A 16,466-nucleotide genomic window follows, 5' to 3' on the forward strand; every position below is an offset into this window, starting at 1 on the left:
CCACAAAATGACAAAAGTAGGTCATAGACTGGATCTCAAATCTGATGATGGACATTGACAACTGTATGATCAAGATGATCGATAATGATAGATCATGGTCACAGAGATAGCGGACAAACCATCAACCACATCTAAGACAAAGCATGCAAATAGCAAAATCTAACACAATGAGTAATTTCCATACACAGCATGAACCTTTGGCACATCAAAAGAATGAGTACACAGTCGAAGGATAATATACATATATGACATGTATCTGTGTACTCGACCCGAATGAACTCATGATCCGAGGGAAATGAATAGATCATTGGCCATAAGAAGATCGATTATAGACCACTAATTAGGTGACTTTGAGATAATGTACATACAAGTGATTAAACCAGGAATCCCTCATTGGAAAGGAGGGTTCTAATCTAACTGAACGACCAAACCGAATATACAGAAAAGATTCGTACAATCTGAAGACGAAATGACAGATATAGCCCTAACACAAGTAGAGGAAACACTATCAAATGCATCAAAGGAGTGCAAATAGGATGAATCAGATCTGGAATATCTACTGCAAAAAGGGCCTAATCTGAACGACCGACTCGACAAATAGGGTATGTACAAGAAGATGGCAAAACTGTACATCGACTCAGTGAGTAATACATGTACGAAGGAACACTACCATACACTCAGGAGACAAAAACATAGACCATGATCAGGATAAAGACCGGGGAAAATGATTAACCATTTTGGAAGACTGAAGAATGAAGCTATGTAGCTAACAGTTAGACCAGAAAATTCTATTGACAGACAGACCCTGGTCTAACAGGTTAGCAGAAAGACCGATCAGGACAACGAGGAATCAGGGATTAGACCATGGCCATAAAAGGTGATGAACAAAAGTCATTGGCCAAACCCACAATTGAAAGAACAAGCAAGCTCTAAATGATGATAACGGATCAGAAAATCTTACGGACATAAACCTAAGATACTGGAATAATCATATGATAAAAGGTCACAGGGTAGATCATGACCCGGGTGACGACCAAGAAAAGGCAATGGTCACCGATCAGGTCTGAAGAAAAGCATGACTGCGATATATAAAAAACTTAATTTAGGAGACAAGTCCTAATCTAAGAATAAATATAATACATGCTCGTACATATATACATACATACCCTAACCAGGGACACCAGCCCTAACCTGATCTAACAGAGCCAAGAAAATCTTGACTCGAAAATGTCTGTGAGTGAATTAGATAACGCGGCGGATAATCACGATGTGACTTACCCTTCTACACTACATGGGTAGGCTGGCTTCTATCCTAGGCTCACATATGCTGGTCGCACATGTTCGTCCTATATGAATACATATATATAATGTCCTAGCAAGGGTTCCCTAATTTTGGTTCTAAAGGGAGCAGCTAATATATATACATAATATAACGAAATAAAAGTAAGGCCCAGGCATTTCTGCAGGGTACTATGCTTATGACCATACCCTTGATGTATAATGCCAGCACACCCAGCATTATACAGAGTATGTTCATCGCTCATCGCTCATCGGCTGCTGTAGAACACCAGCACACCCAGTGTCTACGGCTGCAGCTCTGGCGCATAGCTTGGAAATAGATACAATAGTACTAGTAGGGTAATGACATCCCATCTGGCACGCATTGTATCTATCCCGTGGAGCCCATAATAACAAAATCAATAAAAGAAAAATGAAAATAAAAAATGATGTATGTTGTGTAGTGTGTGAATCCCTTGTTTTAAACACCTATTTGGTGCCCCTGGATTCTAAGCGATTAAATTTCCATTTATAATGATTTTAACTCAAAATTCTTCAAAGTTAGTAACAAATGACATTTTAACAGAGTTAGGCAATGTTCCAAGAAATCCCCAGCAGAGTCGCCAGTCTGTGGACCCCGATCCGAGAGAGGGGCGGCGGTGAGGGACGTGCCCCACGCGCTCAGGTCTCTATGGATCATCCACGTGAATGGAGAGCTCTACCAAGGAACTCTCGAAAGAAGCGTGCCTCTCATAGTATGAGTGGCGATATAAGGTGAGATACCTCTCGATTCGGGGACTAGCCCAGATTCGAGGCGTACCTTAAATAAAGAAGAGTCGCCATCCAAGAAAAAAGGCAAATGGGCCCTGGATCCCATACTATGCTCTGTTGCAACGGATAACCAGAGATTATAAAAAAGAGGGTTCGTGCCTGGTTACGAATTCGGAAGGTCTGAAGAGCACCTCATCCGCCCAAGTGCAAGCACCTGGTCTCTTATGCCATTTATTATTGATTTTGAAGAGTTTTGAGCGAAAGTCAGATGAAATGGGAACATATATCTCTGAGAAGACGTCTACCTAATCATGCATGTCTCAGAGATGAAAATTAAACATACACACAAAATAAATGAAATATGTGTCACCTAAGCAAAACTAGGTTATAAGTGACATGCCTAATGGGTGTCTAAGTTCTGGTGTGCAAACACATGCATGTCACATGTCACAGCTAAATGTATAGGATCTGTACATGAAAGTAAGAAAACACAGCAAAAACATACAACACAAATTAACTCTATACCTGACTGGACAAAATGAGTCCTAACTCTAATGCGACCTGACTCGGACCAAGATGGCCGTCCATCCCAGCTGCTCTACGTATCCCGGCCTCGGGAAGAATCGGAGTCAACGTAGTTCGATGCCCTATTCCAAACTACTATGCCTAACCATCTAGAACCGCTATCCTAGACTCGATCCCTTAGACTCAACTGATTTTTAAAGCTTTTTTGTATGATTGCTTAAATTCAAGTGAATTGTAATTTTCAGGACTCTCTATATGCCCTAACTAATGTAAGTTGATTAGCCTTAAGCTAATGTAGGTGGGTCCTACATCCTATGTGTAACTAGGCTGTGCAACCTAAGGAAAACCAAGGGCTAACTATATGCTTCCTAGTCTAGCCATCGGTTCGACTAAATGTCTAACCGATCGACTTGAGGCCTCCTAACTCTAGGGACACTCACACGACAGGACACACCATATCAATACAAATCAAGACAGACTCCTAACTCTAAAACATCCCAAACAAACTAGGACGGACTCCTAACTCTATGGGAAGATCTTTTTTGAAAAGGTTTTGAAGAAGTTTTGTATTTTTGAAGGTTCGAAATGTTTATTTTTAAAGGTTTGGCTGGACCGGGGATGTGGATCCCAAGCTGCACTACGTACCTCGTGGAAGAGGATCAAGCCAACGTAGTTCGGAACAGATTTCCTAACTACTCCTAATGACTCAAGATTTTTGAGATTTTTGGTTATTCAGATGTTTTTGTTGTTTTTAAGTATTTTTGACTCAAGGGGGACAAATCCTATCATCATAAGGGGAGGACAGACTCCTGACATCCCGCAAAGGTTGGACAGCATCCTATGCTTTGCGGGGGAAAAGAACAGAAACACAGCTTTGCAAGGGTTGGACAGCATCCTATACCTTGCAAGAGTGGATAAAAACATGATACGATGAGAGGTAGAATAGAATCCTAACCCCTATGATGATAGAATTTGATTCCTGAACAAGAGGATTGACTCTCTAGACTAAGGACGGATTCCTGTGCTAGTGGACTAATCAAACTAAGATAAAGCTCAACAAGTAATAAGGAAAGACCTTGTGCATATTTGGCAAAGGTAAAACATCCAGCCAGGCCGGACAGCTACCTAGCCCTAGGGTGCAACAAATGTGCAACCCAATACCCATAAGGGTAAGGGGTATGATGCCAAGCCGAGTAGGATGTTCTCCCAAAACCAAATGATGCACAAAGAGGAGGATGCTAATAGAATGAGACTGGGCAAGTCTCTTAGACATATAGGTAGGATAGAGAAAAAATGCGAACCAAGAAAAAAAGACCTTGTGCATATTTGGTTTAGGTAAAACACCCAGCCAGGCCGGACAGCTACCTAGCCCTAGGGTGCAACAAATGTGCAACCCAATACTCATAGGGTAAGGGGTATGATGCCAAGCCGAGTAGGGTGTTCTTCCAAAAACCAAGAGACGCACAAAGATGAGGTTTAGAAAGAAAAATGAGATTGTGTGAGACTCCTAAACAAAAAGATAAGCTCCAAGAGAGGTGTTGACGAGACACGGCATGTCTCCTAAGGATTGACTCACTAACGAGACAAAGCTTGTCTCTAAAGGATACAACTTTCTCTGTCTGAGACATAGCCTGTCTCCCTGAGAGGGCTCTAGAGAACTCTTTCATTGCCCTTGCAATGAATGGATTTCTAATTTCTAGGGGATACACACCATAAAGACTTGGACAAATCTTTAAATAAATGAGAGGAGTGCTATTTGGACTAAGCGAGTCCCCTAAGGATGGGCTTAGGCTAGCGCCTTCATCGCCCTCACAATGAAAGGGGATTCTAGATAATCGCAAATTCTATTTCTATTCTTATATATAAAAAAAAATCAAGTGCTAAGCAAAGAAGAATTTTCAATAATAAAATACACAATCCATAACAATCATGAAATGATAAACAACATTAATTAGTCCAGACCAGCCGCTGGATAGCCTAATAAAGTAAAAAAAAAAACATCAAACACTTCTAAACCAACCACAAACCCCAATACGGGGACTCCAATGAAATCAGATGATGCCAAAGTAATCATCTGATATCAAATACACATGATAATATTTCTAATCCCGCCTTGAGATCAGACAGTACTCATGTCGATGATATCGAATAGAGTAGTCATCTGATCTCCTTCTTCCTATTAACAATTCATTTAAATAATAAGGAATGAGTATAATAAAAAATGAAAGGAAATGAAATCTACGTGATCAATTATAAATGCCGCAAAGTGTAGGAAATAATGGACAGCAAATAGTAAGCAACAGTGAATATCAGTTAGGTGCTTGTAAATTATTTTAATGGGCAGCAATTATACACAACGATGGACAACAAGTAGTAAGCAATAGTGAATATCAGCTAGGTGCTTGTAAATTATTCTAATGAGCAACAATTATACTTGACAATGGACAGCAAATAATGAGCAACAATGAACAGCAGCTATATAAGACAACAAAAGGGCAGTAGCTATATATTTATGAAAAACAAACAAAGGGGCAGCAACTATATATTTGCAAAAAATAACCAAAGGGTAGCAGCTGTGCATAGTGAGATAATAGCATTGTGCTTTGTGAAACAGAATGAATAGGCAACATTCTATGGACAACAGCTATGCATAGTGAGACAGTAGCACTGTGCTTTTTAATTCATCCAAAATATCATAGTTTCAAAGTGATGAAACTATGAGCCTCAGCTGTGCATTTACAAATAAGATATGGGCTGTGCATTTACAAATATATACGGGCTGTGCATTTACAAATGGATACAGACTGTGCATTTACAAATAGATATAGACTGTGCATTTACAAATAGATATAGACCGTACATTTACAAATAGATATAGACTGGGCATTTACAAATAGATATAGACTGTCCATATCAAATGGGATGGCTGCTGTGCATATCAAATGGGATGTGAGGGCTGCTATCATCAAAAGGTATGAAGATTGCACATATACAAATGGAATAGGGGCTGCTGTGTGCAGAAAAAGAGCCAAACCAATGGTGACGCAGGGCAAAAAATGTGCAGAAAATAATCCAAACTAGTGTCAATATAGTGCAGAAATTGAGCTGAACCAGAGACAAAATATTGCATAAATGGGCCAAACCAATGCCAAACAAAACACAGAAATATTCAGAAAATGTGCATAAACCAGTATCCAAACAGAGCACAGAAATATTCAGAAAGTGTGCATAAACCAGTATCCAAACAGAGCACAGAAATATTCAGAAAATGAGTTGAACCAGTGTCAGCACAGGGAAGAATAAAGGGGGTAAATGTGAGTATAACTTCTCTAATTGCTACATAAAATTCCTCTCATCTTTCATAGTTAACACAACAGACAAGTCTATTAAGGGATTTATTTCAGCCTCATATGAAACTGATTAAAAAAAAAATTATGAAAGAAAAGCTCCCATTCACGACCAAAATTCTAGTGATATATATGTGATGAATAAAAAAAATTTAACATAAAATTGAACACTTAACAGAATCTACGAGTAATCACCATTATTTGAAATTACTAAACTCTAGTCAAAATATACACAATCCATGCCTCGTTTTAAAGATTCAATGAAATCACATGTCGAGATCCTAAAATAAAACAAAACAATAACTAAAAATCCTGTAAAAGTAACCTTAGGCTAGTATTTTAAAAGCATAAACACATCTGAAATCACAAATACAGATTCCACAACCTCCTATCTCAAGGTAGAAACAAGTTTAACCATAAAATTGTAAGAAACAAAATGGATGTACATAATATAAGAACTCACAGACATTTAATTAATCAAAAATCAGAAACAGATCTTGTGAAATATATAAATAAAAATAAAAATAAATAAATAAAAAACCTGATGATGATGAGATCTACAAGTAATTGAACCGATCTTAAACTTGACTTGAAGCTTTGGAATTGCAAATCTGAATCCTTGAACGGAGAAAAAGAGATTGGATCTTGAAGAGGTAGTAATGGATTTAGGGTTTAAGCTAAGAAAAAATAGTAGATCTAAGGCTTTAGGACACAGATCTAAGGTTTTAGACTAAAAGAACATTAGATCTAAAGGTTTTTTAAGAAAATAAGAGAGGAAAATCTAGGGCTTCAAATGAAAGGAAAGATAATGGATGAAGATGATCGTGATGGCATTAGTGTCAGATTCCGAAAGAATTCCGGCGAGGTGGCCGGAGAAGAAAGCCGGAGAAGCTTGATCGAAAAAAAATTGATCGGAAGAAGAAGAGTTTGGGTTTTTCTCTCGATCTCTCTCTCAAACGATTTTCGCCTCTTTTTCTTTCTTTTTCTTTTCGGCTTTTTTTTTTATATATAGAAAAGAAAAAATTGATAATGGCACTACTGTTTGATGGGCGCACGAATGCGCGACCCCATCTGGCTAAATCACCCCCCACACTTTGATAACTGTACAAACTCCACTTGTCTTTTCCGAATTTTTTTGTCGGATTTTTCTGAAACTCTGCCGGGGCATTTCTGAGATTTCAAGGCTTCTAAAAATGTATTCATGGGTATTTAGGGGCTTGATTTGACTTGGATTTTTCCTAAAATACAAGGATTTTAGGGGAAAATGAAAATTTAGTGGGCCACCCTTCATTGCACTATACACTCTCTCTCAGCCCGATTACTGGGCAAACGAGTCTCGATCTCGATGAAATTCTGGAAGGGGTTAAAAGAGACCCTAATCTAGCCTAGGACGAAGTTTGGGACCCTAATGCTGAGATTCGGATAGATTTGGCACGAGCCGGGAAGGTTCAAGGCTTAGTCAAAATGGGGTGTCTACACATGTCTGGAGATAAACAAAGAAAAAAGTGAAAATTTCTTCGCTAGCATTGGTGCTAGAATGAAAAGAGATATCTCAGACATGTTGCAAATCAGGGAAGGAAAGCTCCCAATCCGATATCTGGGCCTCCCCCTGATATCATCTCGTCTTTCGGCTAATGATTGCACTCCTCTCATCTCCAAGGTCAGGAAGAGAATGCAACAATGGAGCTACAAACACCTCTCTCAAGCAGGAAGGATCGAGTTAGTAAAATCAGTGCTAAGCACCTTCCAAACCTACTGGGCATCTGCTTTTGCACTTCCAAAAGGCATCTTAGGTCTCCTTGAATTTTTTTTTTGAGATTCTATTTGGGGTGGCCCTGATTGCGCGAAGAAATTTCATTCGGTCAGCTAGACTGAAATGTGTAAACCAAAAGAAGAAGGTGGTGTAGGAATCAGAAAGCTGCAAGATATAAGCAAAGCCCTTCAGGTAAAACTGCTTTGGAACCTGCTGATCAACAAGAAATCATTATGGTCAAGGTGAATCAACTAAAAATATGTGAGAAAACAGAACATCTGGACAATTCCAATGCCTTCAACACCATCGTGGGGCCTCCGAAACATCCTGAAAGTTCAAGATCAAGCTAAGCCTTTCAGCTGCTACCAAATCGGAAAGGAAGAAGACATAAATCTTTGGGACCAGCCTTGGCTACCTACAGGCAGTCTCAGTTCGAGCTTCTCCAAGCTCTCTATAGCCTACTCCCTGAGTTCGATGAATCTGCTATCAGAAGTCTTCAAAGATGGGACCTGGAACCTCAAAATCGATAATCCATCGTTGAGGGAAGAACAATTGGTGATAAAAGAGGTCATTTTGAGTACTAATAAGAACAACTACCCAATTTGGATGCCAAACACAGATGGAGTATACACTACAAAGAGTGGCTGGAATACATACAGAGAAAAACTCCAAAACCCCCTTGGATTTCTACTGTTTGGTTCGCAGGTCATATTCCCCGACACGCTTTCACTGCTTGGAAAGCCCTGAAGTACAAACTGAGCACCAAAAACAAAATCCAAGCAATGGGAATAGTCATTAACCCCATCTGCACCCTTTGCAAATCTGAGCGTGAATCTATTGATCATTTGTTCTTTAAATGTAGCTACTCCGCTTGGATATGGAAGATGATTCTTTGGAGAAGCGGGTATCACAGAAGCCTCCTGCGTTCTCTTGAGACGAAGAAGAATGGATCCGTCTCCACTCAAAAGGTAAAGTTCAAGCCTCCACAACCTTAAAGCTCTGTTTTAGTTCTTTAATACACAACTTGTGGCTAGAAAGAAACCAGAGAACATTTGAGAACAAATCAAGACACAAGCGTATTCTGCTGAAAGCCATTCTATCAGAGATCAGTATCAGGTTAAATGCCCTGATGATCAAAGACAAAGCATCTCCATGGAACATTGCATCGCGATTAACTTCAAATATAAGTTCAATCCAGAAATCAGCTCCAACAAATTTTGCTCATGGATTCCTCCGGAAGAGTCGGAGCTCAAACTCAATACTAATGCTTCTTTGGAAGCAGAGGGAGGAGGGTTGGGAGGACTCACTAGGGACTCAAAAGGAATGGTTCATACCATGTTCTCAGAAAATGTTGACAAAGAAGAAATTTTTGAACTTGAAATTCTAGCTATCGAAAGAGGAATTCGCCTTGCTATGTGCTTGGACCACACCAACATCTGGATAGAATCTGATTCAAAATACGATGTGGATGTTGTTCAAGGAACCATACCTCCCCCCTGGAGGAAGATAAATGTGATTATTCATATCTGGGACCTCCTTTCGCATTTCAAAGAATGACACATCACCCATATATGGCGAGAAGGTAACTCTGTTGCTGACCTCCTCTCCAAAAGATCATTCCCATGGAAAGGTTGGCCCACCCAAGTGCTGTTTGCTCCCCCCCCTTCTTCTCTCGGCCGTTGACGAAGACTGAATTGGAACTCCGTTTTTAAGATTGTAAGCATTGGTTGCCATTTTCATTTGTTCTTGTTTTGGGATTTTCCTTCCTTCGGCTCTTAAGGCCCTCCTGATGTACTTGTTTATTCTTCTATGAACCTGGTAGGGGTCTTGCCTAACCCCAGCTTACCCATCAAATAAAAAAGCATGTGAGCGACTAACCAAAACTATCTATATTTGAAATTAAAAATACATAATAACCTGTAAGTTGTTTAATTTAGTGCCCTAATGATCCAATGGTCAGATCTTTCTAAATCTGATCTAATATATTCTAACGGACTGGAATGCTCGTTTAAATAGTTGAGTTGTTTGGGTTTTTTTGTTAGGTAAGCTTAAATGGTCCCATCCTTGTAAGTTTTTGTCCTAGGAAGTTTTAGTAAAATTTTGGTCCCATACCATGTTTGGTTGCTTTTTAGCACTAGAATATTTTTTAATCCCACTCTTGTAATGATTGCCTTTTCATCCCATCCCAAAATAATCCCAGGAACCAAAAATAAGCTTGAGAAGATTTTTTTTCTTCCCAACAATTCAAGCAACCAAACAAAGATTTTTTACCGGGATACTTCTAGGACTTCTTTTTTTCCCACCAGACTTCTTTTTTTCCCACCAATCTCCTTGGATTTTTTTTCTCCCACATAAAGCCCAGGAACCAAAAAAACCCGGCAACCAAACAGAGGAGACAATGTGGTAAAAAAAAATATAAAAACGTAAATGATATATTCTCCTCTGGTTCTTCCCCGAACCACCCCCCTTGGTGTGTAAAAAGAGCATTTTTTGAGTAAAAGATAACTATAAACAGCAGTAAAAAATACACTGTAGGGGTGGCCTTGGGAAGAAAAGGAGGCAAATATATGACCTCCCTATAAAAAAAACAGGTCCCTTTTGGATTTCTGGAATTTTATGGAAAAGTTTGGATTGGAAAAATATAGGGAAATGATTTCCACCCACCCCACGTGGCGGAAAAATCCATTTAATGTTATCCGTTAAGTTTTAAAGTCAAAGAAAAAGGTTAAAGGGGGTGAAAGGCGGGGGTTGCTTCCCAAAATATATCTAAAAGTTCTACTTTTTTAACACACCAATAAAGATAACTTGAACCAACCCCACTAAATTTTTATTTAGAAAGGACCTTCAACCTAGGTTTTAAATTTCGGTTTCGGTACTAATTTCGGACCCCACGAAATCCGGAATTTCGGGCTGAAATTTGGTACTTCGTTTCGAAAATTCAAACCAAAATTTGGTAAAGGCCGAAATTCCGAAATTTCGGACCACATTAAATGGCATTTTCTTGAAATTTCGGCCGAAATTTGTTAGAGGCCGAAATTCAATTTCGGTTTCGGTCCCACCGAAATTTCGGATCGCGGCCGAAATTTAAAACCATGCCTTCAACCTGCCATGATATCCCTCCAACTCAACCATAATCATATTATTTTCCTCTAAATTGTGAAAAGAAAAAATCTTCGGTAGAAAAACATATCCAACAAAATGTTATTCTTGCAAGCCAAACAGAGGTAATTTGCTTAATGATTGAGGAGACTGAAGAGTACACTAAAGAAGAAAAATACAAGCAACAGTATTAAAATAATACAAAGTGGAGAAAAAAAACAAGGAAAAAACTTTCACAAGTAGACTAGATAGGTACACAGAAAAGGAAAAAGAAGAGCAGTACTACACAATCTTGGCGCTTTTCCATTGGCGAGCAACCTCAGAAAGAGCCTTGTAAGAAGAACCCTCTTCAGCTAATACCCTAGAGGCCCCATCTTTAAGGTCTCTCATTCGACTTCGCACCCCTTTCCCTTCCTCTCCTTCCATAAGACCTTTCACCACTCTCGCAATTTCAAGCCTCCCTACCAAACCATTCTCATTAGCTTTAGGCCTCAGAGCCACCTTTAAATCCTCCACCAATATTACAGCGTTCATCTTTTGCTCCGCATAAAGAGGCCACCCGATCAACGGCACACCATGCACCACGCTCTCAAGTGTTGAGTTCCAACCACAGTGAGTGAGGAACCCACCTGTTGAAACATGGCTAAGCACTTGTATCTGTGGGGCCCAGTCCGGGACCACTAGACCTACCCCCTTTGTTCTATCTAAGAACCCTTTTGGCAAAAAATCAAAAGGGTCTTTAATGCTCTGAGAACTGAAAAAAGTTGCATTTGCCTCTTTTTCATGTGGGGTTCTCACAACCCACAAAAACCTTTGCTCACTCATATCTAACCCCAAGGCTAATTCAGTCAATTGCTCAAGCGAGAGGGTCCCACCACTTCCAAAAGAAATAAACAACACAGAACCGGGTGGCTGCTCGTCCAACCATTTCAAACACTCCGACTCGTCCGACCCGGTTCTCGAACCGGTCTGTATAAGCGGTCCGACCGGGTAAAGCGGTGGAATTCCCGGTTTTTGTTCGGTCAAAGCCTTTATAGCTCCCGGTTCCATATCCCAAAAACTATTTATTAAAATCCCTTTTGCATACTTGAATCGTTCCGCAAGGTGTAGAAAAACACAATACGCATCGTCCTGTCGGTCTTGAACCGGGTCCAACAAATCTTTACCATGAACCGGGTAGCAACCCGGGAGTTTAACCGGTTCGGGTAGATCTCTGTATTCGCCTTGCCACGTGGCATCTAGTGTGGGCAAATGGAAAACTAGAGATAACAACATGGCCGTCGACGGGAAGAAAATGAACGGCGAGATGCCGAATTCTCCGGCGACATCGAAAGCTTCGGCTGCGAAAAGATCGACGACTAGGGCAACGAGGTGGGTCGTTGATTTTAGGGCTTTGAGAACGTTACGGAGTGAAGGGAGAGAACGAGAGACAGTAAGGGAAATAAGGGTTTCGATTTTAGTGTTAGGAGGGGTGTCCTCGAGGGAAATTGGGGGGAGACAAATGGAATTAACGTTTTTAGGAAGGGCATTAACGATAGAGTCTTGGGCTTTGGAGGAAGAATCAGCTGCGAGAGATATGAATGTTACTGAGAAGTTGTGGAGAACGAGTCGTTTGGCTAACTCGGCGAGTGGGATTAGATGACCCATGCCTGGACTCGGTAGAATCGCTATGTGGGGTTGTTGTTGTTGTTGGCTTTCTGTTGCCATGGCTGCAACTTTCTTCTTCTTCTTTCTTCTTTTGTGTTGTTGGTGAAGTGGGAAATGCATGTGAACAAGCTTATATAGAGCATTTTTTTTTTCCTCTCCTCTCATTCAAAGCTTATTTTGGGTTGTTTATTTGTGGGGTGGTATTAAATTATCTGTGATGGAGAAGGGTCGGAGTATTCAAGATAGGAGAGAATCGTGTTGGGAATTCTAACCTTGTGATGCCATTATAACGTAAGCTCTATGCAATCAATCACCCAAGTGCAATTATTTTTTTTCACTGGGAGATATTAAAAAAAAAGGAGAATAGGGTCGTACCTGCACGTGTAGCCCAAAAAGGCCGTGGGGCCCATATTGTTTGGGTGATCCAAATCGTTCATTTGTTGGGTCCAAATGTAAATAGTGTGTCCCTAGAAAATCTTCTCCAGAGGATGATCCTAACCTTCCGATCTGTGTGTTTTTTTATACTGTGCTGTCCATTTTAGACATCTACAAATCGGAGGGTTATGAACATTCTACGGAGAAGATTTTCTGGGCACACCCATCTAGATCAGGGACCCAACAAATGAACGGTGAAGATCACCCAAATGTGGGCCCAACTGTGCTGTCAATTTTAAACATCTACAAATCCAAGTGTTAGGAACATCCTATGGAGAAGATTCTCTAGGCACACACCATCTAGATTTGGGCCCAACAAATGAATGGAGAAGATCAACCAAACAGTGAGGGGCCCACTGGTTCTTTGGTGCCTAAACCTAGGAATTTTGCTCCTTCAGTTGGGTTTTTCTTTGGGTTGAAAGGTAATTTTGAAAATTAACTGAGGAAATTTTCATGGATGGGTTGTGATGTCATAGATGGGTACTGATTCTTTAGAACATTCACAGTACGAATCCACGTAGAATCCTTCTGTCCTCATGGTTAGAGGATCCTGGCCGTCCACATGGGATGTTCCCTGGCACAAAAATCAAACCCGTGATGCAGACTATTGACCTTTTTCTGCTTTGATATTTCCACACCCCATTTGAATGTTGTCAATTCAGTGATTATGTAAATATCCTGCCACTTGTAACTTCGTTTGGTGGGAAGTTTCTAGAAGCAAGTTCACAAAATATCCATTCCAATTAATTTCCTAACCTAAAAAAACAAGAATTCATTACAGACTTTATGAAAGTTAACGAAAACGGGCTCGGGTGGGAGGGGGAATAGCCATAAGAGGGGGGAATTATCACTGCCCTAGTGTAAATGTTTTTGGTGGTGCGTGACAGAGCATTGTACGACTACACTATTCGGTGTTAAAGGTGCACAACCACTTCAATTACACCACCACGCAAATATATATTTTTGAAGTGGTTTTTTGGCTCCCTTTTCTTCCCCGGGCCAGCCCCCTCTATTCTATCTGTGACTTCTCTGTTTTTCACACTATAGGGTGTGTCGTCTGGGGAAGAAGAGGGATGAAAATGTAATATTTACCATATTTTTATTACTTTTTTGTGGGCCTTGTCGGGAACGATGGTGCCACATAAAAAAGGGTCAGCATTCAGCCGAGGACCCATAATTCGACACCTTGATTGAGTAGTTCGGATCAACCAATCACCACTAATTTAACAAGTCTAATCGATCGTATTACGACGGCTCTTGAGATCACCATGCTCAACCACTACACATGTTTGTCACACATGTTTGTCGCTTGATTTGATTTCTAGAGCGTGAAGATTTAAAATGGTAAATAAAGTAAAGATACGCTTAAAATATAGAAGATTAAAAAATGCCTTCTTCAACAGCTTAAGCTTTTTGGAGCAACTAGTTGTTTTACATGGTATCCGAGCCAAAGGTCCATAGTTCAAACCTAGCTCATCGATTGCAAAATTCCACACGCAATTTCCAAACCAAAAGAGGAGCCATGTGTGCCACGTGTAGGCTAACCCTAGAAAGAGGGGCCGCAGGTGGGGGGGATTGTTAAAGTATAGAAGGTTAAATAATGCCTTCTCCAACAGCTTAAGCGTTTGGAGTAACTGGTTGTTTCACATATACTAGCATTTTAAGAGGCTGTTTGGATCTTTGAAAAAATCTTTTACAGAACAAAATTCAGCTCCTGTTTCACTTCAACATGACTAGTGTTTTTTTCTCTCTTGAGTAAAAGATAGCTATATTAAGAGGAAAAATAAGACATTACAGGTTCACGTCATTTGGGAGAGAAACCCCAGAGTAAAAAGAGTCCCTTAATGCTCTGGATTTAGCAAGGCGATCCGCTAAATTATTGGCAGTCCTAGGGATACCATGACAGCGTGTCCCCCATAAATCAGCCTTCCGCTTTTTCATGAAGGCTGTGATTAAAAAAACATACTTTAACGAAAAGATTTCAACGCCTATGGACTCTTCTCCGTTAAGTCATTCTATCTCCACCTAGCTTCTTCCCCTCCTCCTCAACTTTCCAAAGTTTGCAGCATTCCAGCACCACCTTGAGTTTTCGCGTCCGGTGGACAACTTTTTTGAACAAGTTTGGACTATAGGTCAACTCCGTTGATGCCACATGCTTATTGTTGATCATTGTACCTTTTGTATGAATGTGGGTGAGTCATTGGACCATATGCATCTCCATTGCAGGTACACTCAAGAGGCATAAGCCAAAACAATGGACTCATCCAGGATCTCTTGAGTTTCCCTGTTCACAATTTCAAGTTTCTCAATAGTTAGTTCTTTGCGATGTGACTAAGCTAGGGCATGATTTTATAGAAGCCCATCTTGTTGGCCTCTATCGAGAGGAATGCTCGCACTTTTAAGAATGTAGTTAAAAGTACTTACACTTCTTACCTGATGATCATATCTCTAGTCATTTCTTGTACTAATGTCCTTCCTACCTTCAACTTCTATTTGGCAACAAACATTGAACGGTGTTGGATGGAGATTTACCTTAGTAAGGATTATGAGGCAATCGTCGCCCCAGATGAATCCCCCTGACCCGACTGGTAGTTGAAGTTCAACTTCGATGGTTCTAGGTTAGGGAATTCTGACTAGCAAGTATTGTGGGCATTCTTAGAGATGAAAATGGTCTTACGAAGTTGGCCTTTTATGGGCCGGTTGGAATTAAGGATTCAAATGATGCAGAAGTTAGATTGTTCCTTAGGAACACTACATTGATGGTGGGTAGAGATTGTGAAACAACCAATTACTCCAAAAGCTTAAGCTGTTGGAGATGGTGTTATTTAATCTTTTATACTTTAACGCTCCCCCTCACGTGTGGCCCCTCTTTTCAGGTTTGCCTAGACATGGTACATGTGGTATATGTGGCCCCTATTTTGGGTTTAGCCATTGTATGTGGATTTTTGCTATCAAGGCGGTTTGAACTTAGGACCTTTGTCTTTGATACCATGTGAAAACTACCAGTTACTCTAAAAGCTTAAGCTGTTGGAGATGGCATTATTTAATCTTTTATACTTTAACAGAGATATGGTAAGCTCATAGTAGAGGGAGATACCCAAAATGTCATTAGATGATTGGATGGATGATCTCCCTAGCCTCGTAGATTTTTAGAGTTCATAGATGAGATATTCAACTGTGTGGAGCACCACCTAGTTATGCTTTCATCACGTCAAGAGGTCAGCAAGTGGAGAGGTGGACAGTCTAGCTCACGCTAGAGTGTCTAGACATGCGTTGGTGATCTTTGATTTTTTACCTCCTTGAGCATTGATTTTCTTCTAGTGTTTTCTCTTTTTCGTCCCCATGACTGTCTAGGTCGTGACTCGTGACCCTTCCTTATCAATAAAATTTCACTATTAAAAGAAAAAAGAAACAGAAGAGTGAGATTCATCTCAGCCCCTAATGAAAGAGTGGAAAGGTATTTTGTGGACGACGCATTTAGTCGTGATGGATTTGAAACAACCTCAAAAATTAATTAAAAATGAGAGGAAAATTTGTTTTTACACCCATTTTACATCGAAAGAAACGGAGCTTGAGAGGGAAATTCCATTAACAAGAACATTCAACTTAAT

General features: G+C 40.2%; 1 protein-coding gene across 1 annotated transcript; it reads right to left on the bottom strand.

Moving 5' to 3' along the window:
• Positions 1–10,895: 10,895 nt before the first annotated feature.
• On the bottom strand, positions 10,896–12,602 carry LOC143890416 (hydroquinone glucosyltransferase-like). The gene has a single exon (XM_077395082.1). It carries the CDS (start codon positions 12,583–12,585, stop codon positions 11,056–11,058), a length of 1,530 nt encoding a protein of 509 aa, XP_077251197.1. The 5' UTR covers positions 12,586–12,602; the 3' UTR covers positions 10,896–11,055.
• Positions 12,603–16,466: the final 3,864 nt, after the last annotated feature.

The sequence above is a fragment of the Tasmannia lanceolata genome, unplaced genomic scaffold, assembly GCF_043159265.1.
Source record: "Tasmannia lanceolata isolate RefF3 unplaced genomic scaffold, GAP_Taslan_0.1 ptg000013l, whole genome shotgun sequence".
Lineage (NCBI taxonomy): Eukaryota > Viridiplantae > Streptophyta > Magnoliopsida > Canellales > Winteraceae > Tasmannia > Tasmannia lanceolata.